This window comes from Vombatus ursinus, unplaced genomic scaffold (genome assembly GCF_900497805.2).
Source record: "Vombatus ursinus unplaced genomic scaffold, bare-nosed wombat genome assembly UNPS02014807.1, whole genome shotgun sequence".
In the NCBI taxonomy this organism is placed as follows: domain Eukaryota; kingdom Metazoa; phylum Chordata; class Mammalia; order Diprotodontia; family Vombatidae; genus Vombatus; species Vombatus ursinus.
The window spans coordinates 50,503,197-50,528,615 of NW_020954585.1; the positions used below are offsets into that span (position 1 = coordinate 50,503,197).

At 42.4% G+C, this 25,419-nt stretch overlaps 1 protein-coding gene across 1 annotated transcript in view; it reads left to right on the top strand.

The window, feature by feature from the left end:
- Positions 1–25,419, top strand: part of TTYH3 (tweety family member 3) — a 185,932-nt gene that overhangs the window by 146,583 nt on the left and 13,930 nt on the right. Inside the window, exons 8-12 of the mRNA XM_027874545.1 lie at positions 13,765–13,820; positions 15,996–16,088; positions 16,639–16,731; positions 19,257–19,393; positions 25,074–25,250. Of these exons, the coding sequence (XP_027730346.1) occupies positions 13,765–13,820; positions 15,996–16,088; positions 16,639–16,731; positions 19,257–19,393; positions 25,074–25,250 (556 nt within the window). The remainder of the gene's footprint in view (positions 1–13,764; positions 13,821–15,995; positions 16,089–16,638; positions 16,732–19,256; positions 19,394–25,073; positions 25,251–25,419) is intronic.

Consider the following 25,419-nt stretch of genomic DNA (forward strand, 5'->3'; position numbering starts at 1 on the left):
CACACACACACACACACACACACACACACACACACACACACACACACACACCTTCCCCATCTTCCTTCTCCTTCCTGAGACCTGGCTAATTGCCATTTACCAGCTCTGATGAGCTCCAGACAGAAGTTGTCCCAGAGAGATGTATGTAGTGGGGAGAAGGGTGGCAGCTGGTGTGAGCAGCCTGGAGTCGCCTAATGAATCATAAATAACAGCTGTCGGGTTCCATCTCCAGCCTGCGGTACTGAAGGGCTAGAATGTCTCCCCGTGGCTTGGAAATCACCCTGCTCTATTCCCCAGCAGGAGGTGGCCTGGCCTCCTCTGGCCCTAGCATACACTAGAGGCAGGAGGATCAAAAACAGAGGGGTGAGGGCCATTTGTGAAGGATGTGAAGGTTGTCATCTCCCTTCCCCGCCCCCCTCCCCAACTAGATACACTTCATCCCTTTCTGTCACAAAGGAAAGCAGTGTGTTGAGGACCGAATGGACTGGAGAAGGCCTCTGTGCAGCCTGATTTTCACCCTGGTTATGACATTTTTGGCTTTTGGCAATTTCACTGGTCACTTCCTCCCACCCCCGCCTCTATTCCCACAGCTCATTTTGACATATGACTACTTCCTGGTTCCCAGGAGACAGAGAGCCCCTCTGTAGCTTTCTCAGGACCTACTGGTCCTGACTCCCTTACAGGCTGAGGGACTTGTCCAAGGTCACTCATCCAGTATGTGCTAGCTGCCATTGTCCGCCCCATGAGTCCGCAAACTCAACAGTGTTTGCTCATCCATCTTGACGTGAGGAGAGACTAAGAGGCAGAGGATGGAGGTGTGTGAAAACAGGGCAGCCTTGTTAAAATTTAGTCAGGGAGCTGAGTTTTAATTAACCAAATGCAGATGCTGACTGAGGGGAAAGTGTGCTGGTTTGATACTGTGATTCATCCCAGAGGTTCACTCACTGTCCTCACTAAGACTGTGCCCATCTCTCTTCCTCTTCATCTTTGAATCTCCTGGGTTTTTTTCCACCCTCAAAGTGATCCTACCTACCTTAAAATCTAAAAAAATTCAATTATATTCACCAGACACCACTGGATGCCCAGCTGTATGCTAGGCACAGAGAGGAATACAAGAGAATTCTCAGACTTGATCTCTGCCTTCCATAAGGTTAGGCAGAGACAAGTTCATGGAATCATAAATTTAGATCTAGAAGAGATTTCAAAGGTTACTGAATTCAATTCCTTCATTTTCCAGATGGGAATACTGAGACCTAGAGAGGTTAACCAGTTCAACCAGAGTCACACAGCACCCTATCCATCCAGCACCCTATTTATGATCCCATACAGGAAACCATTAGAGAACAATATATAATTGTATGCATTTGTGTTAGATAACTCTCTCTACACCTCACCCTTCAGTCCTTTCTTTCCCTTGACTTGGCCTGTTCTTTAACACCAGAATCTCCCCCAGAGACCTATCCTCCTTGGGAACATCTCGTAGGAACATTCTTAATATCTGCTGGAGGGCAGCTAGGTGGTGTAGTGCACAGAGTGCTGGAGCTGGAGTCAGGAAGGCTCATCTTCCTGAGTTCAAACCTGACCTCAGACACTTACTAGCTGTGTGACCCTGGGCAAGTCACTTAACCCTGTTTGCCTCAGTTTCCTCATCTCTAAAATGAGTTGGAGAAAGAAGTGGCAAACTAATCCAGTATCTTTGCCAAAAACAACAACAGAACCACAAATGGGGTCAAAAAGAGTAGGACACAACTTAAAAATGATTGAACTGAATGTCTGCTAGACCACCCAGCCCCTTGTTTTCTGAGTCCTTTTTGTGACTTACAGGGTGATTTGCTGCAAAGGAATTGCTATGAGATTTTATAATATCAGATGTTTTGTACACCCTAAAAGGATGCCTGTCCCCATGACCAGTCATCTAGTGGATGGGGAGGCCCAGGGACTAACCTTTTTGCTTGCTCTCTGTACCAGTTATGTGGCACTTGTCACCTGTTGCCTTGCGCTGTTAGTTATGATTGCATGAATCTAATTATGTCGTCCTCATGAGACTCTCAGCTCCCTTGTGGCAGGGATGGTGGTGAAAAGTCTTAGCATGAAAAATCTTAGAATGTTAGAGTTAGAAGGGGACCTTCAAAATAAGGTAATCCAATGCCCTCATTTTGTTATCAGTCAGTTAGATGGCAGAGTGCACAGAGGGCTAGGCCTGGAGTCAGGAAGATTTATCTTCGTGAGTTCAAATCTGGCTTCAGACACTTACTAGCTATGTGATCCTGGGCAAGTCACTTCACCCTGTTTGTCTCAGTTTCCTCATCTGTCAAATGAGCTGTAATGAGAAGGAAATGGCAAACCACTCCAGTATCTTTGCCAAGAAAACCCCAAATGGGGTCTCAAAGAGTCAGACATGACTGAAATGACCGAACAAAAATAACAACAATAATCCGCCACCCTCATTTTGTCAGTCAACTAGCATTTATTAAGCACCTACTGTGTTCCAGGTACTGTGCTAAGTACTGGGAATACAAAGAAAGTCAAGCAAAACAATTCATGCTCCAAGGCAGCTCAGAGTCTAATATGAAAGAGACAACATAGGAGGCAGCTAGGTGGCACAGTGGGTAGAGCACTAGCCCTGGAGTCAGGAGGACCTGAGTTCAAATCTGGCCTCAGACACATGCTTCCTAGCTGTGTGACTCTGGGCAAGTCACTCAGCCCCAATTGCCTCATTAAAAAAAAATAAAGAAAAAAAAAGAAAAGAAAGAGGAAGAGACAACATGCAAACAACTATGTATAGACAAGATATAAATGGGATAAATTGGGGATAATATCTGAGGGAAGGCACTGAGATTAAGGAAAATTAGGAAAGGCATCTTGCAGAAGGGTGGAGATGAGAAAGCAGAGAGTTCAAGGCAAAAAGGAGAGCCAGTGAAAACACCTGGAGAACTGAGAAATGGAGGGTCCTATACAAGGAGAATCAAGGAAGCCAGTGTCCCTGGACCACAGAGTAATGGAAGGGAGTGAGGCCTAATCATTTTTTAGATGAGGGCCTTGAGGCCTGTAGCTTCTGTCCACCCCCCACAATTCCTGGTACACTGCTGTTAATTCAATTTAACAAATTTAATAAATGCCTACTCTGCGAGGCACTGTGTAAGGGACTGGTGATTTGAAGACAAAAATGAAGTCATCTTCCTCCCTTCAAGGAATTTGCCTTCTACTGAGGAAATACAGCATGTGCAAAGATAAATAAATATAGGATAATTTTTTTAAGATTTCATTTTATTATTTATTTTTAACAGTCTTTTCTTTTTAAATTTTGAGTTCTAGATTTTCTTCCTTCCTTCTGCCCTCCGTCCCCACCCACTGAGAAGACTAAGCAATATGATATCAATTATACATGTGAAATCATGCAAAACATATTTCCATATTAGCCAATATAGGATAATTTGAGGGGAAAGATACTTATTATAATAAGAACTAGTATTTATATAGTGCTTTAGGTTTGCAAAGCACTCTTCAAAAGTTATCTTGCTTGATCTTCACAGCAACCCTGGGAATTGGTGCTGTTATTTCTTGGGAGGTAGATAGGTGTTATTTTTATTACAGAGGAGCAAACTGAGGTTGAAAGAGGCTAGTTAGTAAGAGTCTGAAGCCAGATTTGAACTCAGGTTTCCTTTTTTCCCTCTTTCTTTTAAAATAGTATTTTTTCCAATTACGTGTAAAGACAATTTTTTATATTAATTTAAAAAAATGTTTTGAGTTCCAAATTTTCTCCCTCTCTCCCCTCCCCCCCCAAGCAATTTGACATAGGTTATATATATATGTAATCATGTAAAACATATTTCTATATGTCATGTTGTGAAAGCAGAAAAGGTCCAAAAGGAAAAAAAAACCACATAAAAAAATAAAGAAAGTGAAAATAGTATGCTTTGATCTGCATTCATACTCAAGTTCTTTCTCTGGATGTGGATAGCATTTTTCATCATGAGACCTTTGGAATTGCCTTGGATTATTGTATTGCTGAGAAGAGCTAAATCATTCATAGCTGATAATCATGCAGTGTTGCTGATACTGTGTACAATATTCTTCTGGTTCTGCTCACTTCACTTTGCATCAGTTCATGTAAGTCTTTCCAGTGAACTCAGGTTTGCTTGACTTCAGGCCTACTCTTCTGGCTATTGTGCTAGCTAACTGCTTTTCATGGTACATTGGTCAGGTATGACCCTTCCTGGTCCCAACTACTCCTGCACATCTGAAGATAGCAATGTGGTGGAGGTTTTGTTTTTTTTTTTAATTGGATTTTGAATCAGAGGAGTTAAATTCAAATTATAGCTCTGCCACCTTAAACGAGTTCTGTAATCTTACCATCCCTCAGAAAGATAAAAAGGGCTGGATTAGGTGAATTTTCAGGTCCCTTTCAGCTCTAGACTTGTGGTCCTATGTTGATCCTGTGATCTAACCAATTTTGGTAGATACGCTATTCTGGAACCCAGGTCTAAGGGAATGAGGGAATCACAGATCTGGAAGGGGCCTCAGGGGCTCTCTAATCCAATCCCCTTGTTTTACACATGAGGCACTGTTAAGCTAAGTGACAAGGTCACACAGGCAGTAAATTGGGAATTGGAATTTGAACCTAGGTGCTCTGCATTCTTCCCACTACGCCATATTGCTTCCCCTGGTTCTCTCTTTGTCCCTATAGGTTCCTGTTCATTGAAATCTGGATTCTATTTGAGAATCTTCCCAGTGTGGGCAGGGCCCAAAATCAGAAAAAGAAGGAAGAGGGTAGGACACACAATTATGTTACTGGGCTAAGGTTAGGAGCAGAAGTCAGAGTCCAAGGATGAAACAGGAAACACATGGGGATCAAGGTCAAGATTTTTTTTTTTTGAGAGTATGATTCAGACTTGTGATTTCATTAGTTTCAGGGATCTTTCTGAGGGAAATTTCCTTCCCCTATGTAGACTGGCAACCTATCTGTTGCTTATGGTTTCAGAGAGTTGCCTGGGGCAGTAGGGGGCTAAGTAACTTGCCTGTGACCGCATAGTAAGTATGTGTCAAAGACAAGACTTGAACTCAGACTGTGGTTTAAGATTGAAAGCTGAAATTAACCTCAGAGGTCATCTAACAACTAGCACATAGTGTTTTTAATTGCTATAGTCCAACCCCCTCATTTTACAGATGTGGAAACTGAGGCCCAGAGAGGATAAGGGACCTGCCCAAAGTCATACTGGTAGTAGATAACTGACTCCAAAGCCCAGACTTGAAGTCTGGCCCATTCTTCACTGTGCCATGGCCTCCCTCTCGGAGCCAGGTTACCTAAATATAAATGTCAGGGTCCAAGGAGAGAGATGGAGAGGCTATGTTTTTCCCCTAAGGGAATAAGACAGTAGGATGGTGGCAGGTAGGTGTGACTGGTCCCCAAAGTCCATTGCTGGGTATTCCTTTAGGTGACAGTGATACAACTCCTGCCCTTATTCCTAGACTCTTTGGGGGGGAGAGGACGGGAAGCTGGCTGTCAATGATGGATGGTGTTTTTAGTTAAAGTGCTTTTCACTCTTCAGATGGAGGCATTTTACAATGGAGACAGATGATGGTTATTACTGCTGAGAGACTGGGGCTTTTATCTACTTTGGCTGGCAGCCCCCTCTCTCCCTCCTCCCTCTCTCCCAGCCCACAGAGGCCAGGGAAAGAGGGAGGGAAGCCCATTTCCTGCATTATTGAGCCAACAAACTCATTCATTCGACAAGCAGTCATTGGGTCCCATGATATGCCAGGAACTGCGGGGGTTACTGAAGAAGACAGGCTTTATTCGAGAGGAGTTTACAATCTCCTTGGGAGGACAAGACACACACTTGAGAAGGTGAATAGTGGTACAAGACAGCCATACATAAAACAAGGCAGCATTATCATAAGTACCCAAGGAGTGATCCAGCCACTAGGTGCTTTAGGAATTTGGAGTCAGGAGTAATTGCAAAGTGGGCTGTAGTTTAACTCAAGGACCCAAAGAATCCAGGGATGAAGCTAGTTAGTTAGTTTGACTCTTGCTTTATGACTGAGGGCAGGTTGCTTGGTATCTCTGAGTCTCTCTTCTGATCTGCCTTTCTGACCTTACCTCTCAGGGTGCCCTCTCATGTGCTCTAGGGTTTAGCCAAGCTGTCCTCTGTACCCATGCCATGCCAAGCTTTTCTGCCTTTGCTCACTGACTCTCTATTCCTGAAACATTCCTTTCTCCTCTCGAGTCTTTCCATCCCCTGAGAGAGGCAGTGTGGTGTAGTAGAAAGACCCCTGGGCTAAGAATTGAGAAAAACCTGAGTTCAGATTTCACTTCTGACGTTTACTAGTTCTGGGACTATCATCAAGTAACCTCTCTGAGCCTCAGTTTCCTCATCTGTCAAATAGGGATGATATCTCTTCCTAGAATTGTTGAAATGATGACACGACATTATACAAAGTGCTTTGCAAACCTTTAAACACTGTATGAATGTCATTTATTATGATTGTCACTTGTTGAAAACTGCTTTCAAGACTTAGCTTAAATGCCACTTTCCTGTAGCTTACTCTGGCCTCCAGTGCAAATGTGGTCTCTTCCTTTTATGACATCATGCTGTGTGGCAACGTGGATAGAGTAACTGGCCTGGAGACGAGGACGACTCATCTTCCTGAGTTCAAATCTAGCCTTAGACACTTCCTAGCTGTGTGAACCTGGGCAAGTCACTTTGCCCTGTTTGCCTCAGTTTCCTCATCTGTAAAATAAGCTGGAGAAGGAAATGACAAACCACTCCAGTGTCTTTGCCAAGAAAATCCCAAATGGGGTCAAGAAGAGTTGAACATGGCTGAAATGACTGAACAACAACAAATGTGAGAAACTGTGTGTGGTGTACAGTCATAGGGTCAGGAAGACCTGGGTTCAAGTCATGCTTTTGACATATCTGACTCTGTGACCCTGGGCAAGTCACTGAATCAGACTGAATCAGCTAAATTTCTAAGACTTATCTTGGGAGCCAGAAGGAATTCCCCTCACTCCACTGATGAATTCACAGGTCCAGTCCCCCCCCCCCCACCAAAAAAAAGGTCAGGCTAAATGACCTCTAAGGTCCCTTTCAACTTTGAAATTTTTCAATTTGTTTCCTTCCTTTCATTCTCACGTCAGCTAATTTAGATCAGGCCCTCATTAGCTCTCATCAAGACTTTTCCACCAGCCTCATAATTATTCTTTTCAATTCATGTTTCTCACTCAGACAACAAAATGTTCCCAGTGAGTTGCTCGGTCAGGCTCTGATGTAGGTTTCCAAATTCTCTCACGCCATCCCTTTCCAGTGTTCTATTCCAGCTAAACTGGGCTAGTCACTGACCCCCATCCTGCCCTCTTCCATCCCCACCCCCGCCTTCATTCGTGCTGTTCCAGGTCCCTAGAATGTCGTATCTCACAGTATTTCAGAGTTGGAAGGAATGTCAAAGGTCGTCAGCTTCTTCTACATGACACATAAAACCCATCCTCCGCTTGAATACTGACAGGGAACTCATTACCTCACAAAATGGCCCGTTTTACTTTTAACCAGTTTATTATTAATTATTATGTAATTATGTATAAATTATATATAATTATATAAAAATTATTGAGACATTTTTCTTTATAAAAGGGAGCTAAAGTCTACTTCTCTGTAACTATTAACCATTAAGAAGTGGATGACATAGTGGATAAAGGCCCAACCTTGGAGATGAAAGGACCTTGGTTCAAATCCTACTGTTGCTATATTCGCTGTATTACCTGGGACAGTCACCATCCTCAGGAAGGTCGCTAAGATGAGTTGTGGGTCAGCCCTGCTAGAGCGAGTTTCCATCCTGATGAAATGGGTGAAATTATGTTCCCCCACTACCATACACATATACCCCTTGCAAAAAAAAAAAGTTGTTAGGAAGTTTTTCATTATAACAAGCTAATCTTATTCTGTATTGTTTCCCCCCATTGGTCCTGGTTCTGCCCTCCAAGGCCAAGTGGACCGAGAAGCAGCCAAGTCGTGCAGTAAATTAGAGGTGTCAGATTTTTGGCCTATGGCCCCCAACACTCCCAAGTGCAGCCTGAACTAGATTAAACTGCAATTGAGCAATGTTTGACACAATAAATAAATATACCATAAAACACTGATAATATTAATTTGAGGTTTTCTAAGTCAATATGCAACTGGCAGAGTGCTGGGCCTGGAGTTTGAAAGGCTTGGCCTCCAATTCTAGCTGGAAGTGCCTGGGCAAGTCACTTAACCTCTGTCTGCCTCAGTTTAATCATCTGTAAAATGGAAGTAATCATAGCTCCTACCTCCCAGGGATGTTGTCAGCCTCAAATGAGATAATATTTGCACTTTGGAAAGTGAAAATACCGTATAAACGTTAGCTGCTATTATTATTATATTTTACATGTGATGACTCAAATGCTGAATGGAATCAAGCAGATATTCACATGATAATTAGCAGAGGAAAATGTTTAAGCTTGCCAGATGATCAACTGACTTTATGGGCCATGCTGCTAATGTTCCCATAGCTAGAATTTTTTTACTCTCATCCAGCATATTCAAAAAACAGACCCTCAACTCATTCTTTTTAAACTATGCAACACTGAAAATAGTAATCGTTAATTAATTAAGAAATCTTTGAGTACTTAATCACTTTCACCTATTTTCAATATGGAGCAGACTGAACAAATCTTAGCATCCTAAATTTACACTTACCCATAAACATAAGTTTATAATTAGTATGGAATCTTCATATTCTAGCAGTTGAAACTCAAATCACTTCTTTCCTAACTCCTCCCATATCACTTTTAAAAAAAAAATCATTATAGCTCAAAATAAAACATCTCAAATCCCAAGAGCACCTCCTCATTTATTCTCAGAGTAGACAGTCTATATTAATAAAGTCTAGAGGAATAGATTCATCTCTTCTTAGCAATGCAAGGATCTGAGACAAGTCCAAAGGACTCATGATGGAAAATGCTGCGCACATCCAGAAAAAGAACTATGGAATCTGAATGCAGATCAAAGCATATTATTTGCTCTCTCTCTCTTTCTTTTTTTTTTGTTTGTTTCTTCTTTTTCATGGTTTCTCCCATTGATTCTAATTCTTCTTTACAATGTGACTAATGTGAAAATAGGTTCAATATGAATATATATGCAGAGCCTATAACAAATTGCACATCGTCTTGAGGTGGGAGAAGGGGAGAGATGGGGAGAAAATTTGGAACTCAAAATTTTATGGGGAGTAGGTAGGTGGTGCAGTGGAGAGAATACCGGCCCTGAAGTCAAGAGGACCTGAGTTCAAATCCGGCCTCAGATACGTAACACTCACTAGCTATGTGACTCTGGGCAAATCAGTTGACCCCAATTGCCTCACCAAAAAAAAAAAAAATTAATTAGAAAAATTAAAATAAATTAAAATAAATGAAGTGTAGGGGAGTAGATCCACCAGGACACGTGAACACAGAGCATTCTGTTCTGCTCTCTAGGCCTTCATGTTGGCTCTCTCCAATGTCTACAATGTACTCCCTATTCACTTCTTTCTTAGAATTCCTAGAAACTGCCATTTGTATATTGAGCCTTTTGTGATCCCTTTTCTGATTAAGGGGATAATGACAACACCTACTTGATAATAATATTGTTGTTGTGGTTGTTGTGGGGATCAAATGAGGTAACATGTGGACAGTGCTTTGCACACCTTTAGACACTAAATAAATGTTAGCCATTCTTTTCCTCCTCATTCTTTTTCTCCTCCTCTTCCTCTTCTTCCTGTTGCTTTTTCTTCTCCTCCTCCTCTTCTCATCTTCTTCCTTCTCTTCTTCTCCTCCTCCTCCTCCTTTGTATTATTACTATCATCCCCGATTTCTTTTTATTTACTTTGTAAATACATGTATATGTATGAATAAATCTATATCTACATACACATATATAAATATAGATACCTTATCACTCCCTGTAGAATATAAGTTCCTTGAAGATAAAGACTTTTATTTTTGTCCTTGTATCCGCGATGCCTAGGATATAGTAAGTGTTTTTGATTGAATGAATGAATGAATGAATGAATGAATGAAGGCGGCTTAGGGAGTGAGGAACAACGGATGGCAGTTTCTGCTGACGAGAACTGGGTGAGTGGGCTGTTCTCCTCTTGTACTGACCTCAGTGTCACTGTTTGTCATTCGGAGCCCTTCACAGTCTGGCTCCAGTCTGTCTGTCCAGACTTATCTTTTTTTTTAAGGCAATTGGGGTTAGGTGACTTGCCCAGGGTCACACAGCTAGTAAGTGTCAAGTGTCTGGTCTGAGGCCAGATTTGAATTTAGGTCCTCCTGACTTCAGGGCCAGTGCTCTATCCACTGCGCCACTTAGCTGCCCCCCAGACTTATTTAATGTTATAACTCCTCAAGCAGTCTAGTGTCCCGTTCCAGCCACGGTGAGCCTGTGCTTGCTGCTCTCATTTCCCACCTTGGTGCCTTTGCACAAGCTGTCTTCCATGTCTGGAATCTGCTCTGGAATCCCTTTCCTCACTTCAAGGCTCCATAGAAGTGACACTTCCTATGCTGGGCCTTTGCTGATTCCATCCTCCCTTCAGCTGACACTGCTGTCGTCTCTGAAATAACTTTGCATTTACTTGGTGTGTATTTAGTATTTATGCGTCCGTGTACGATGGGGCAGCAGGGTGGTTCAGTGGACAGAGCGCCGAGCCTAGTCAGGAAGACTCATCTTCCTGAATTCAAATCTGGCCTCAGACGCTTCCTAGCTGTGCGACCCTGGACAAGTCACTTAACCTTATTTGCCTCCATTTCCTCATTTGTAAAGTGAGGGAGTTGGATTAAATTACTTTTAAGGGCCCTTTTAGCTGTAGATCTATAATCCTCTGACCCTATCGAATCTATTTGAAATTTGAAAATCCCTCCTTTGGTGCTTACTGCCTTTGTGACCCTACGCAAATCATTTCACTGTCCGTGGTCTTCATTTCTTTGCAGAATGAGGGAGGGGGTTGTACCAGACACCTCCTAAGATCCACTCTATCTCTAAACGTGTGAATGTGTGCGACTGAGGTTGTAAAACTACAGTCAGAATGAGAATCAGACTTCTCACACGTGGCATGGGGCAAAGAGACGGTGTTGCTGCTATAGGGCAGGAACATTTTAAGAAAAAGATTAGAATCCCTGTGGTCTAAGACTTCACGTTTGTGTTTTCACACCTGTTACCTCTTTTGATCCTCCCTCATATCCACCCTACATGGGCTGAGCAGGGGGGGTTATCGTTCCCCTTTTCCGAGAATCCTTGTGATTGTGGTTCAGTCTCGTCTGATTCTTCATGACCCTATTATAGGGTTTTCTTGGCAAAGATACTGGAGTGGTTTGCCATTTCCTTCTCCACTGGATTAAGGCAAACAGAGGTTAAGTGACTTACCAGGGTCACACAGCTAGTAAGTGTCTGAGGCTAGATTTGGACTCAAGTGTTCTTGACTCCTGGCCCAATGCTTTATCTGCTGAGCCACCTAGCTGCCTCCTTCCAAGAATCCTAGAAACTTGCTAAAATGTCCTCTATCTGCATCACATCCCAGCTTGTCCCATGTCCCCAACAGGATTGGTTTTTTTTTTTTTAATCACAGAGTGAATGAGGAGAGAGGAAGGCTTTGAAAGAAAATTTTGTCCATGAACATATAAAGGCTATTTTATTGAATGACTTTTAAAAGTAAATGTTCTATTATCCACCTGTTGCTTACTGCTTTGGATCTTCTGTAAAATCCCAGACTGGCATTTCTCTGCCTTATAAAATGTTTCCAGGCTTGAGCACACCATCTGGTGGTGTGAGTAGGCATAATTAGGAAGTTCAGTTGTTTTTTTTTTAAATCACCGATTATATTCCAAAGCCAAATAGCATTATCAAAAATCACCCAGTGCTATTGATCATCCGTGTCACTGTCACCTCTCCATGAAGTGGATAATTGAACTGTATCTATATTGCTGAAAACAACAGTAACAATACTTTACATTTATATGGCCTCTTACAGTTAACAAAGCACTTTCCTCACAATAACCCTACAAGGTAGGTAGTAGAAATATTATTGTCCCCATTTTATAGATGAAGAAGGTAAAACTCAGGGAGGTTAAGGGATCTACCTAAGGTCACATAACTAGTGAGTTAAAACTTCTGCCATCTTCTTCCTTCTGTGTGAAAGGTAGGGGATTGTGAGTGTAGATAGTGTATATTCTCTGAGATGTTGGTCTGTTTTATTGAACTTTTTTTTTTTGCTTTAATTAATTTATTTATTTTTAGTTTTCAACATTCACTTCCATAGACTTTTGAGTTTTCAATTTTCTCCCCCTCCACAAGATAGAATGCAATCTGATATAGGCTCTACATATACATTGATATTAAACATATTTTCACATTAGTCATGTTGTAAAGAAGTATTAAAACCAACGGGAGGAACCATGAGAAAGAAGAAACAAAACAAAACAACAAAAGAAAAAAGAGATCAAATAGCATGCTTCAATCTGCATTCAGACTCCATAGTTCTTTTTCTGGATGTGGACAGCGTTTTCCATCATGAGTCTTTTGGAGTTGTCTTAGATCCTTGCATTGCTAAGATCCAAGTTTATGAGAGTCAGTCATCATACAACATGGCTGTTGCTGTGTACAATGTTCTCCTGGTTCTGCTCACTTCACTCAGCATCAGTTCAAAAAAGTCTTCTAGGTTTTTCTGAAGTCTGCCTGCTTCTCATTTCTTATAGCACAGTAGTATTTCATTACATTCATATACCACAACTTGTTTAGCCATTCCTCAGTTGATGGGCATCCCCTCAATTTCCTATTCTTGGCCACCACAAAAAGAGCTGCTCTAAATATTTTTGTACATGTGGGTCCTTTTCCCATTTGTATGATTTTTTTGGGATACAGACCTAGAAGTGGTATTGCTGGGTCAAGGAGTATGCACATTTTTATAGCCCTTTGGGCATATGAACTTTTTTTTTAACCTTTGTTAAGGCTCAACAAATAGGAGAGTGGGGAGGGGTGTTCTCAAATGAATATGATGTAAAAATGAAAGGCATCAACATAAATTAAGGTTTCTTCTGGCTTCATGGTATAATGGGGAACTCCTTGATCATTTTTCAGAAAGTTAGAGGATCATAGCTTGGGACTTCTGAGGTCATCTAATCCAACTTCCTCATTTTAGAGATGAGGAAACTGAGGCCCAGAGATCTGAAATGCCTTACTCAAGATCACATGCTTCTTTTGGGATGGTGGACGAGAATGGACTAGATAACCTGTGGGGTCCCTTCTCTAAATCTGTGATTCAATATGTGTGATGGTGACAAAGCACATAACTTCCTTGAGCCTCAGTTTCCTCATCTGTAAAACAATTGGATTATGGTTGGATTAAAGAGCTTTCAAGGTCCCTTTCAGCTCCCTAGGAAGGAAAGAAATATGCATAAGCACTTTACAAATATTATCTCCCAACAGCCCTGGGACTTAGGTGCTATCATTATCTTCACTTTACATTTGAGGAATTGAGGCAAACAGTGACTTAGCCAGGGTCACACAGCCAGTAAGTGTCTAGAGTAAGAGGCTAAATTTGAACCCAGGTCTTCCTAACTACAGGCTCAGTGCTCTAACCACTGTGCCACCTAGCTGCCTTCTAGACTTTACCTATGTGCCTAAAATACTGGGGCCTGCCTAATACCTACCTCCTTAAAGGTAATCAATGGCTATCCATTGGCAGTGATAGCTGCATTCAGAAGACTTTTCTTTCTATTCCCAGAGATCCTTCACTATTACTTGGACTGTTCGGCTGGATACATAAACCCCTTTCAGCAGGTGAGTAGTTCTCTAGCCATGAGGCCAGATTTACTTTCTTATACACCAAAACCATAGCATCCTGGGAAAAGGAGAGCTTTGAGGTTTTCCATCTGATCTCCAGCCAGTCTGGGAAGAAAACGTTCTTCCTGTCTTGTTCTGGTTCCCTATAGAGAATAGAAATAGCTTAGTCCTGCCCCCCCAAACCCATTTGAACATGAGGCTTTTAGACCTCAGAACCATGATTGTACTTCTGGTGAACAGCAGAGCCCAGAAGGTATCAAAAGGTCACTGTGCTGCCAGGGAAGGCAAACCTGAGGCGACCCTTGGGGACAAGCCAGCTTCTCCCTAAGGGAACCTTCCCTCCTACTAAATCCTAGCTTGATTCCTCTAGGCTGATCCAGCCTTTCCCCATGAAATGGCCATTTCATCTCTTATGATGGTCATTGTCTCTCATATTTTATCCTTTTGAAGTTTGGAGGGAGCCCTGGCTCCTGGGTACCAGTGAGAAAACTAATGAGATTGCTACAGGGATGAGTTGGTTCTCACAAACTTGCTCTGAGCCCAGTGGCACGCTGGGATTGAGCTCCTGTGGGAAAAAGAATTGCTGATAACCTGTACTAGCAAATTCTCTGGGGAAAGTTGAGTACCGTCCACGGATAGGTTTGAGTGGTGGGCAGTAGTGAAAGGGATATGGAGGGGACATAATCAAACATATTTGAAAAGCCAGGGGATACCAATTACTGGAGTAAGGCCTCCCTATTCAACAAAAAAACTGCTGGTAAAATTGTGAAGCCATAAGGCAGATATTAGGCTTAGCTTGATCTATTACACAGTATGCCATAAATACTCCATAAATGACCCAAATATAAAAATTTGGATCGTAAATTGGAGGAGAGGGAAGGCAAGACCTTTCACTACTATGGACAGAGGGAGAATTCTTTAAACAACAGATACAGATGATCATAAAGGAAAATGGACAATTTTGATTACATACATTTTGAAAAGCTTTTGTAGAAGCAAAATCAACACAGTTAAAATGAGAAGGGAAACAACCAAGTGGGAAAAGGGAATGGAGAATGAGAAGGAATCTAATATTCCTGGTAGTAATAATAATTACCAACTGCAGTTCTTTTTTTTTAACTTTACTTTTTTCTTTACTATATTTGGTTATGTCAATCCATGAGGGTAGACAGGGTAGGTGGCATTATACCCATTTTACAGAAGAAAAGTCTCAGAAAGGTTAGGTGACTTGTAGATTGCTAGGTGATGCAGTGAGTAAGTGTGTTCGACCTGGAGTCAGGATGACTTGAGTTCATATCCCACCTCAGACATTTATTTAGCTGTGGGCAGCCCTGGACAAATCTTTTAACTTCTGCCTGCTTCAATTTCCTCATCTGTAAAATGATGATAATAATAACACCCACCTGTCAGGGCTGCTGTGACGATCCAATGAGGTAACACATATGACACTTTGCAAACCTTAAGCCCTGTGCTAGTCATCATCATTATCATCATCATCATCATTATTATAGCTAACATTTATATTGTAGCTACTATGTGCCATGCACTGTGCTAAGTATTTTATAAATATTATCTCATTGGATCCTTGCAACAACCCTTCAAGATGAGTGCTATTACTATCCCCATTTTACAGATAAAGAAATCGAGGCAAACAGAGGTTAAGTGACTTGCCCAGGGTCACATAGCTAGTAAAGGGCTGAGGTCACATTTGAACTCAGGTCTTCCTGATTTCAGGCCCCATGCTCTATCCACTACACCATGCAGCTGTCTATCAGTATTGTTGTTGTTATTGTTGTGGAAGTAGAAGAGTAACTGACTCCCAGTTCTGTGTTCTTTTCACTGCCTTTGTTACTTTTTGAAAAGTGATTAGTTGGCAACCGGTTAAGTTCAAGAAGGGCAGGGAAAAACTGATAGGCTGTGGTGGCAAACCAGCTAGGCAGGGGTACATTACCACAGCACATCTTCTAATCCTCCTTTGAGGGATGTTTTGGGAGATGCAATCCCAGGGTACAGAATGTGAGCAGATCCAGGGTAAGTGATAAATTACTCCGGGCATTGACCGTGAAGAGGGATGTCCCCATTAGGGGACAGTAGGGCAGTAGGGGATGAGGTAAAGACGGTTCGGCCCCATCTCCGTCTGGGAGCTGAGCTGGCCACATTTGTATTGAACAGAAGCTGTCTGGGAGTCACAAAGCCCTGGTGGAAATGCAAGATGATGTTCTGGAGCTCTTGAGGTCTGCGCTTAGAGAGTACCCCACCTCCAAGGTAAGAGTTGGGAAAGGGTCCCATGGTTTCTTAAAACCCTTTGCTCCTAGGCAGGGGGTAAACTCTCTCTCCAAACCTCCACTCTGTTTTTAACTGTCACTTTGTGGTGTTTAGTTTATTTAGCAATTGGAGCACAAGGCTGATAGGGCCATAGTTAGGGGTTGCATCCGCAAGGGCAGTAAGCATCTGCTATGCTACTTTACCTATGAGATCCCTTCTGACTCTAAGATACTTTAAGATCCCTATGAGCTGGACTAGTTAGAGAAGGCATCATGGAGCTAGTTAATGAGCTAGTTAATGTCATGAGCTAGTTAATGTCATCCTTTTCTTCGACTATCAGTTTCCTTTCTTGTCTCAGCTCACATTTTCACTGACCTTGAAGAATTCTAGGTGAAAGGCTGTGGATGGATTAATTATAATCCATCCCCACCACTGGTGGGAGGGGGAGGAAGTCACTCCAGTCCCATAACCCACCGACAGCAGACCCAGAGCATACCCTTTTAGGTCTAAAGGTGGTCGTATTTAATTCTTCTTGCCTTGTTATTTCCAGGATTATCTCATACGCATCCAGGAAGTTCTGAATTCCACAGAGATCAATCTACAGCATTTGACCGCCCTGGTGGATTGCCGCAGCCTGCATCTGGTGAGTGCCCATTAAAGAAGATTCTTAGCAGCATTTGTCTAGAGCCTGAGTGTTACATGTAGGGGAGCTGGGAAGAGCGTGTGGCTGGTGAGACAAAATGCAAAGTCATCCAGAATGTATAGGTTTTTCCTTGAGCCTATGGTGGTTCATTTGAAAGCATTTTGTGCATCTTAAGCCCCAAAGATTTAGGGGTAGGGGTGGCAGTAAGTACCAGAGGCAGGAAGAGGGAAGACTAAATGGTCAGAAGGTTCTGGAACATAAACCTGCCATATAGGCTTAAGAATGTCTAGTTGCTTGGGAGTGGGATGACTGTCTCAGGAGGTACTCAGGAGAGTTCCCTCTCACTAGAGGCCTTCAGGCATGGGCTCAGTGACCACGTTGGGCATGATGTAGAAATTATTTTTGGTCCAACTGGATGGTGATGATAATGAAATTCACATTTGAAGTGGTGTGTGTGGCATAGTAGACAGAGAGCCTGCCTTGAAGTCCAGAAGACCTGGATTCCAGTCTTGCCTCTGACACATACAAGTTATGTGACTCTGGGCAGGTCATTTTATCTCTTACTGCCCCAGGAAACTAAAATTATAATATTCAGAGCAGGTGTTCATCTGCATAGATAGAGTTTCCTTATTGGGAGTTCCTTGTGCCAATTAAATCACAGGTCCAGTCTAAATAAAAAACTAAATCCATTTAGCACTTGAAGATTTATAGAAGCTGGTAGTGTATTATCTCCTTTTACAGATAAGGAAACGGAGGATCTAAGAGGTTGTCGCTTGGCCAGGATCAGACAACTAGTAAGTGTCTGAGTTTCAGACCCAGATCACTTGACTCCATATGCAATATTTTTTTTTTCTGCTGTGCTACTTTACCTATGAGATCCCTTCTGACTCTAAGATACTTTAAGATCCCTATGAGCTGGACTATTTAGAGAAGGCATCATGGAGGTGGGACTTGTCCTGGCCTTTATAGTATGGATGTTGTTTTCATTGGTTTTCAGTCATTTCTGACTCTTCATGACCCCATTTGGGGTTTTCTTGGCAGAGATGCTGGAATGGTTTACCATTTCCTTCTCCAGCTCATTTCACAGATGAGGAAACTGAGGCAAACAGGGATAAGTGACTTGCCTAGGGTCACACAACTAGTAAGTGTCTGAGGCTGGATTTGACCTTGGGTCTTCCTAACTCCAGGCCCTGCTCTCTATCCACTGTGCCATCTAGCTACCTCTGTGGATAGAATTTTAATAACCAGAGAAGAGAGAAAGACTGCTCAGTCAAGAGAAATAGCATATGCAATGGCCTAGAAAAACTTGGAAAGACTCATAAATTGGTATGCTGCTCTCTGCTGCTATGTTTTTAGAAGGTGAAGATTTCTGATCCAGCTCTGGATTGGGTTCCCCCAAAGCTGTGGTTAAAATAACAGGCTCATGCCACATGCATGTTGCATCAGAGCATACTTAGATCTTGGGCTGTGGGCTGTTGGAGAGCAACCCACAAGATCACAGGATGTCAGAGCTAGAAGGGACCCTAAAGTTCATCTAGTCCAATCCAACTTCTTAATTTTTGTTGTTCAGTCGTTTCATTTGTGTCTGTCTCTCTGTGACCCCATTTTGGGGTTTTCTTGTCAAAGGTACTGAAGTGATTTACCATTTCCTTGTCCAGCTCATTTTGTAGATAAGGAAACTGAGGCAAACAGGATTAAGTGACTTGCCCAGGGTCACACAGCTAGTTAGTATCTAAACCTGGATTTGAACTCATGAAGATGAGTCTTCCTGATTCCAAATCCAGTACTGTGTCTATTGGGCCACCTAGCTACCCCATTTTTACACAGGAGGAAACTGAGGCCCAGAGAGAGGCCCAAGGTCAAACAAACAGTTTAGTGGCAGAACTGGGGTTTGTAATCTGCGTTCTTTGACTCCAAATCCAACACTTTGCTATTACTCCGATGCAAGAGAGGTTAATTTCCTGCTATTGTTCTCTGTCAGAATTGCCTTTTTCCACAGTCTCTAGACTGTTGCCACCAAACTGTCACCATGACCCTTTCTTGGTTGGCTTTGCTCAGAGTCATTGCTACCAAGAGTACCACTCAAATGAATGAATTTGATGCAACCCATATGGCTTTGAAGGAGGAAGCTGGGTGGCTCAGTGGATAGAGTGCAGGACCTGGAGTCAATAAGATCTGAGTTCAAATCTGTCTTTAGACACTTACTAGCTGTGTGACCCTGGGCAAGTCACTTAACCTCTGTTTGCCCTAATCCACTGGAGAAAGAAATGGCAAACCACTCCAGTATCTTTGCCAAGAAAACCTCATGGTCATGAGGTCATGAAGAGTCAGATATGATCGAATGCCTGAACAATAACAATAACAAATATGGCCTTGAAAGTGATTCTGGACAAGATTAGCTACACAAGACTAAGAAACAAAGAAATGTCAAGAGAGGCCATAGACCAACATGTGTCTTAACCATTGGCTTTAGAGAAAAGGTAGTTTGGCTGAACTAAGAGTTCTTTTGGTCCTGCCCCCTTTAGGATTATGTCCAGGCTCTGACTGGCTTCTGCTATGATGGCGTAGAGGGTCTCATCTACCTGGTGCTTTTCTCTTTCGTCACGGCCCTCATGTTCAGCTCTATTGTGTGCAGCGTTCCTCATACCTGGCAGCAGAAAAGGTAAGAGAGGGGAGACCTATAACGCAGGGGAAGGACTGTGCAGAGGAATGGGCACTTATATTATTTGGGGGTAAAATCCCACCTTCTACAGAAAGTGCTTCCCAACCCTCTTAATTCTAGTGCCTCCCCTCTTGATTTATTCCCTACTTATCTTATAAATAGCTTGTTTGCACATACTTATGTTTGATTTTCATGTTGTCTCCCCCATTAGATTGTGAGCTCCTTGAGGGCAGGGACTGTCTTTTGCCTTTCTTTATATCCCCATATATATCTTTATATCCCCAGCATTTAGCACAGTGCCTGGCACATAGTAGGTACTTCATTAGAATTCCTTTAGTGTTCAATTAAGTAGAATTCCTTTAGTATTCAATGCTTATTGAGTGACTGAGTTAGGCTGTAGATATTCTCTAGGGCTCTGAGCAGTTATATTAATCTACAGGACTCAGAGATGAACCTAGCAAGCTATACCCAGAACAGATATTAATAAATATACCCTCAGATAGATTTTAAAAAGATAAATTCAGTTAAACAGAGGAGGAGTTGACGACTGGAAAGTGGAGGCAACCCTGAGACACCATTCCATCGGAAGAGAGGGCCAAGATACTGGCCTCCTCAGAAGCAAATAGAATTGGGTGGGGTGAGTATGGGAGGAGAAAGGGGAAACTTCCTGTTTGTTCCTATTTAAGGAAGAGGAAAATGGGAAGTTAGTTCAGCCTTAGTTGTATGAAAATTAATTTAAAGAAACTAATGGTGAGAAGACTATTTCTGTCTTCAAATATTCAGTCTTCTTACTAGCTATGTGACCTTGGGCAAGTCACTTAACCCCAATTGCCTTAAAAAAAAATATTCAAAGTCTTGCTTATATGGGAGAGGGAATTAGGCTTATTTTGATTTATCCCCTGGACAGAAATAGGACGGATGAGTTGAAGGCTGAGTGGGGAATAGATTTGGGCTCAATCTAAGGAAGACATTTTAAATCTTAGAAAATTGCCCCAAAATGGAATGAGTTGCCTCAATAGCAAGTGAACTCCCTGACACCCCAGATGTTCAAACTATCCTCATCTAAGGATATTATATAGAAGAGTCATGCATCCAGCAAGGGATCTAAATTGCTTTTTGTGGTGACATAGTGGGTTAGAGACCTGGTCTCACTATCTGTAAGACCTGGGTTCAAGTCTTACCTCTGGAACCTGCTGACTGTTACCCTGGACTAAATACGTTACTTCTCAATCCTCCAGACAGACTATTAGTTGAAGAGATAGTATGAAATTGCATTAATAGAAAGTTTTCCTACAACAATTAAATCACGATTAAAACCCTTTTAAACTCTTTAAGATTCAAAGATTTCATCCAGGAGCCCAGTTACTAAAGTATTAACCTGACATTGTTGGATCTTGCCTGCCACCTGCTAGCTAAGTGGAATATAACATGGGAAAATATGAAGTCTTCTTAACTGTTAATGAAAAAAGTAGTAGTAATCCTAATGAAAAAAGTAGTAGTAATCCCATATATTTGTGTTGCACTCTTTAGCATTTGAAGAACTTTTATATTTCAAATTGGATGCCCTGTTGGCATCTTGGATGTGTCTAAAATGGAACTGATCTTTCACCCCAACCTTCCCCTCTACCGAACTTCTCTCTGTCAGGAGTGCTACTACCATCCTTCCCATCAGCCCTACCCTCTTTCATTTCACATGTCCAGTTATTTACTGAGGCTGGTTGATTCTTCCTCAACAACATTTCACATCCATCTCCTCTCCACTCATGCAGTTCCCATGCTAGTTGAGGCCCTCGTAACCTTCTTTCTGAACTATTACAGTATCCTAACTGGGCTCCTTACCTCACATGTTTTCCCTCCCTAGTTCATCTCTTTACCAGTGGTCAAAGTGATATATTTTTTTTTTTTAGGCAATTGGGGTTAAGTGACTTGCCCAGAGTCACACAGCTAGTAAGTGTCAAGTGTTTGGTCTGAGGCCAGATTTGAACTCAGGTCCTCCTGACTTCAGGGCCAGCACTCTATCCGCTGTGCCACCTTAGCTGCACCCCAAAGTGATATTTTTTTTAGGCCATTCTTCTCCTCATTGGCTTTTTGAACCTCTTTTGCCATTTGGGTTAGGCTATTTTTTAAGGTGTTATTTTCTTCAGTATTTTTTTTGAGTCTCCTTTAGCAAGCTGTTAACTTGCTTTTCATGATTTTCTTGCATCACTCTCATTTCTCTTTGCAGTTTTTCCTCTACTTCTCTTACTTGCTTCTCAGAATCCCTTTTGAGCTCTTCCAAGGCCTGGGCCTGATTCATATTTTTGTTGGAGGCTTTGAATGTAGGAGCTTTGACTTTGTTGTCTTCTTCTGGTTGTATGTTTTGATCTTCTTTGTCACCAAAGTGAGATAATATAGTCTGACTCTTTTTGCGCTGCTTACTCATGATCCCAGCCAATTACTTGAATTTTAAACTCTTTGTTAAGGTAAAAGTCTGCTTCCAATGTGAAGAGTATACTATCCCAAGCTTTGGGGGTTTGTACAGCTGTTTTCAGAGTTACTTCTAGGGACCTAAAAATTTTCAGTTCTTCCTAGGTGCTATGATAAGGGACGAGGTGTTTCCTCTCCACCGCCACATCAATCTCCACCACACCAGCGCTCCTTCTTGCCCCAGGACCACCCCTCAGAACTGTGACCCAGATCCAAGCACCGGTAAAGCAAGAGATTCCTGCCTCAGCACTGGCAAAGAGATCCGTGCAATCCCCCTCTGATCAGCCACTTGATTCCCCCTCAGTCTGTGGGCTGGAAGCTCAGGAAACAGCCGTGGCCCCGGGCCACACTCGAGACTTGCAGCTGAGACCTAGCTCCTCTCTCACCACAGTCACAGACTTTTCCCACTGACCTTCTAAGTTGTCTTTGGCGTTCGTGGGTTGAGGAGTCTGGAAACCGCCACAGCTGCTGGCGATTCAGTCCTCTGAGGCCTGCTCCAGGATCGCTATGGCCTGCGCGCCCACACCAATCTGCGCTCTTCTCCCCACCCAGCACGATATACCTTTCTGATCAACCATCCAGGCTGTCTTTGGCTGGAAATTTGTTTCACTCTGTCTTTTTGTGGGTTCTGCTGCTTTAGAATTTGTTTAGAGCCATTTTTTTAGGTATTTGGAGGTCTTTGGGAGAGAGCTCAAGACAGTCACTGCTTTCCTGCCGCCATCTTGGCTCTGCCCTCCCAAAGTGATATTCTTAAAGCACATTATCTGAGCATGTTATTGACTGCTGCTCAATTAATTCCAGTAACTCTCTGACATTTAAAGCCCTCTGCAAATTGGCTCCAATCTACTTTTTCAGGCTTATTGTAAATGACCCCCCTTTCCCTCTCAATTGCCCAACCTTCTTGCTGTCTTTCACATATGACATTCCTTCTCCCATCCCTTTGCCCAGGCTGTCTTCCCTCCTGGGATAACTTCCTTTCTCACCTCAACCTCTTTTTCTTTTCTTTTTTAATTTAAAATTTTATCCCCCCCCGCCAACTACATATAAAAACCATTTTTAACATTTGTTTTTTTTAAAAATTTTGAGTTCCAAATTCTGTCCTTCCCTCTGTCCCCTTGTTGAGAAGGCAAGCAATCTGATGGAGATCATACATTTCTCACCTCAGTTTCCTTCATATGTCACCTCCTACATGAGGTTTTTTTTACTTCCCCCAGATATATGTGTATCTCTTCCAAAAAATTACCTTGTATTGGACTTTGGGAGAAATAATAATAATAATGATAGTTAGCATTTGTATAGCACTTACTATGGGCCAATCACTGTGCTAAGTGCTTTATAATTAATATCTCATTTGAGCCTCACAATAACCCTTCAAGGTAGGTGCTGTTATTATCCCCATTTTACACACAAGGCAAACAAAAGTTAAGTGACTTGCCCAGGGTCATACAGATAGTAAGTGTCTGAGCTGGGATTTGATCTCAGGTCTTCCTGACTCTAGGTCCTACACTCTGTTCAGTGCACCACTTAGATAATAAGCTCTATTTTTGACATGTTGAATAGATAGATAGGTAGATATAGATATAGATATAGATATAGATATAGATATATTTGTATCTGCCATGCTTTCTTGTGTATGTGTTGTTTCTCCCCAGTAGAATGGAAGATCCATAAGGATAAGGACTTTCATTTTGTATTACCACAGCCTAGCCGTGGTGTCTGGTCCACAGTAGGTGCTAAATAAATGCTTATTGTTTGATTATCTCATCTGATCCTCATAACAACCCATAGGGTAGGCAAGGCAGGTGGTATCCTCTTCATTTTTAGGACTGAGACTAAGAAAGTTATTTCATGGTCACAGAGCCAGTTAGTAAGAGTCAAGAGTGGAAACCAGGGTCCCTCACTGCAAATCTAGTGTGTTTTCTATAACACGCTGAGTCTGGGACAGATGGCCTTGGTCAAAATATGAGGCTCACCCTGGAGAGACCGAGGGATGACCTGACCTTTTTACTGTCTGAATATGGGAGGGAGCAGAAATGATCAGAGTCCCGTGATGTGGACTTGTTGGTTTGCTTGGGTGCCTTTGTGGTGACTGCCCCACTCCTAGGCAAGGTTGGGATAAATATTTTTGTCATACTGGTTTTTTAAAAACACTCAAGGAAGATGAAAGGCTCTAGTTGTCAATGGGAAAGAAAGGGATTGAGTGGATGGGGGTAAGGCTCCAGATAAGCTCCTGTTATCTGATCAGAGCTGCATATGGATAAAAGAAACAGCTCTCCTAGCAGGGTCTCTCTGGCCCTCTGATCAGCTCCAAGTGTCTATGAGTTGTATGTCGGATGGAAAGAGACATGGGAAAGGTACACAGTCAGGGGCAAATCCAGTGGAGAAGGAGCTCATGAGAAAGTTTGCCAGGCAGCGTGTGCTTGCTATGTTTGAGGCACTGTGCTAAACAAAAGCAGTCCCTGCCCACACATCCAGAGGAGGGGTACAACATACCAAAAATCATGTACATACACAGTACATGCAGAGTAAATCAGAGGTCATCTCAGAGGGAAGGCATTAGCAGTGTGGGAGGAAGAACAGGAAAGGCTTCCTGCAGAAGGTAGAAATCGAGCTGAGTATTGAAGGAAGGAAAGAGATGAGTAAGGGGAACGTTCTAGGTCTGGAGGACAATCAGTTAAAACATATAGAGTGAGGAGAGAGAATGTTGTGTGCGGGGAGGCCAGTATGACTGAATTGTACAGCATGTGGAGAGGAGTGAAGTATAGGAAGACAAGAAAGAAGCAGGAATTTGACACCTCTGCTCTAAAGTGTTTTTATTCATAAATTGAGAAAGTGGACTTTCAAACATGAAATAACTAGAAATAATATAATTACTTTGAATTTATTTGTATTTATCTTGAATATATTTTAAATACATGTGCTCCTAGGTATACATGTTGTGTGTCTCCTAATAGAATGTAAGTTTCTTTTTTTTTTTTTTTTTTAGAATGTAAGTTTCTTGAAGAGGCGTGCTACCTTTTTATCTCCATTGCCTAGCATGGTGACCGTCACATAGTAGATGTTTAATCAATGTTTTTTACATTGACCAGTTAATGCTTCCTAGGAAAACAAGAGCCAAGCCTTACAGTTCCAGTCTTTTGTCTGCTGTCAGGCCTTTTCTCTTCTGACCACCCATCTCCTCACTCACTTTACTGATGCCATTTTGCTCATCTAGGGCTGCCGATGACGATGGGGAGGAAGAATCTGTGGCTCCAGGAACCAGGCAGACCCATGACAACCTCTATCGAGTACACATGCCCAGTCTTTACAGCTGTGGGAGCAGCTATGGTAGTGAGACCAGCATCCCTGCAGCAGCACACACAGTCAGCAATGCCCCTGTCACGGAGTACATGTGAGTTGATGAGGCAGAGCACTCCCCACCCCCCACATCCAGAGTTTGTGGTGGGAGGCAGCATAGTCCTCTGAGCCAGCAATCCTCCCTTCCTCTAACTCTGGACTCAATGCCTGACATTTAGATAGTTCTTTCAGGTTTGCAAAGGGCTGGACGTACTATTTCCTCA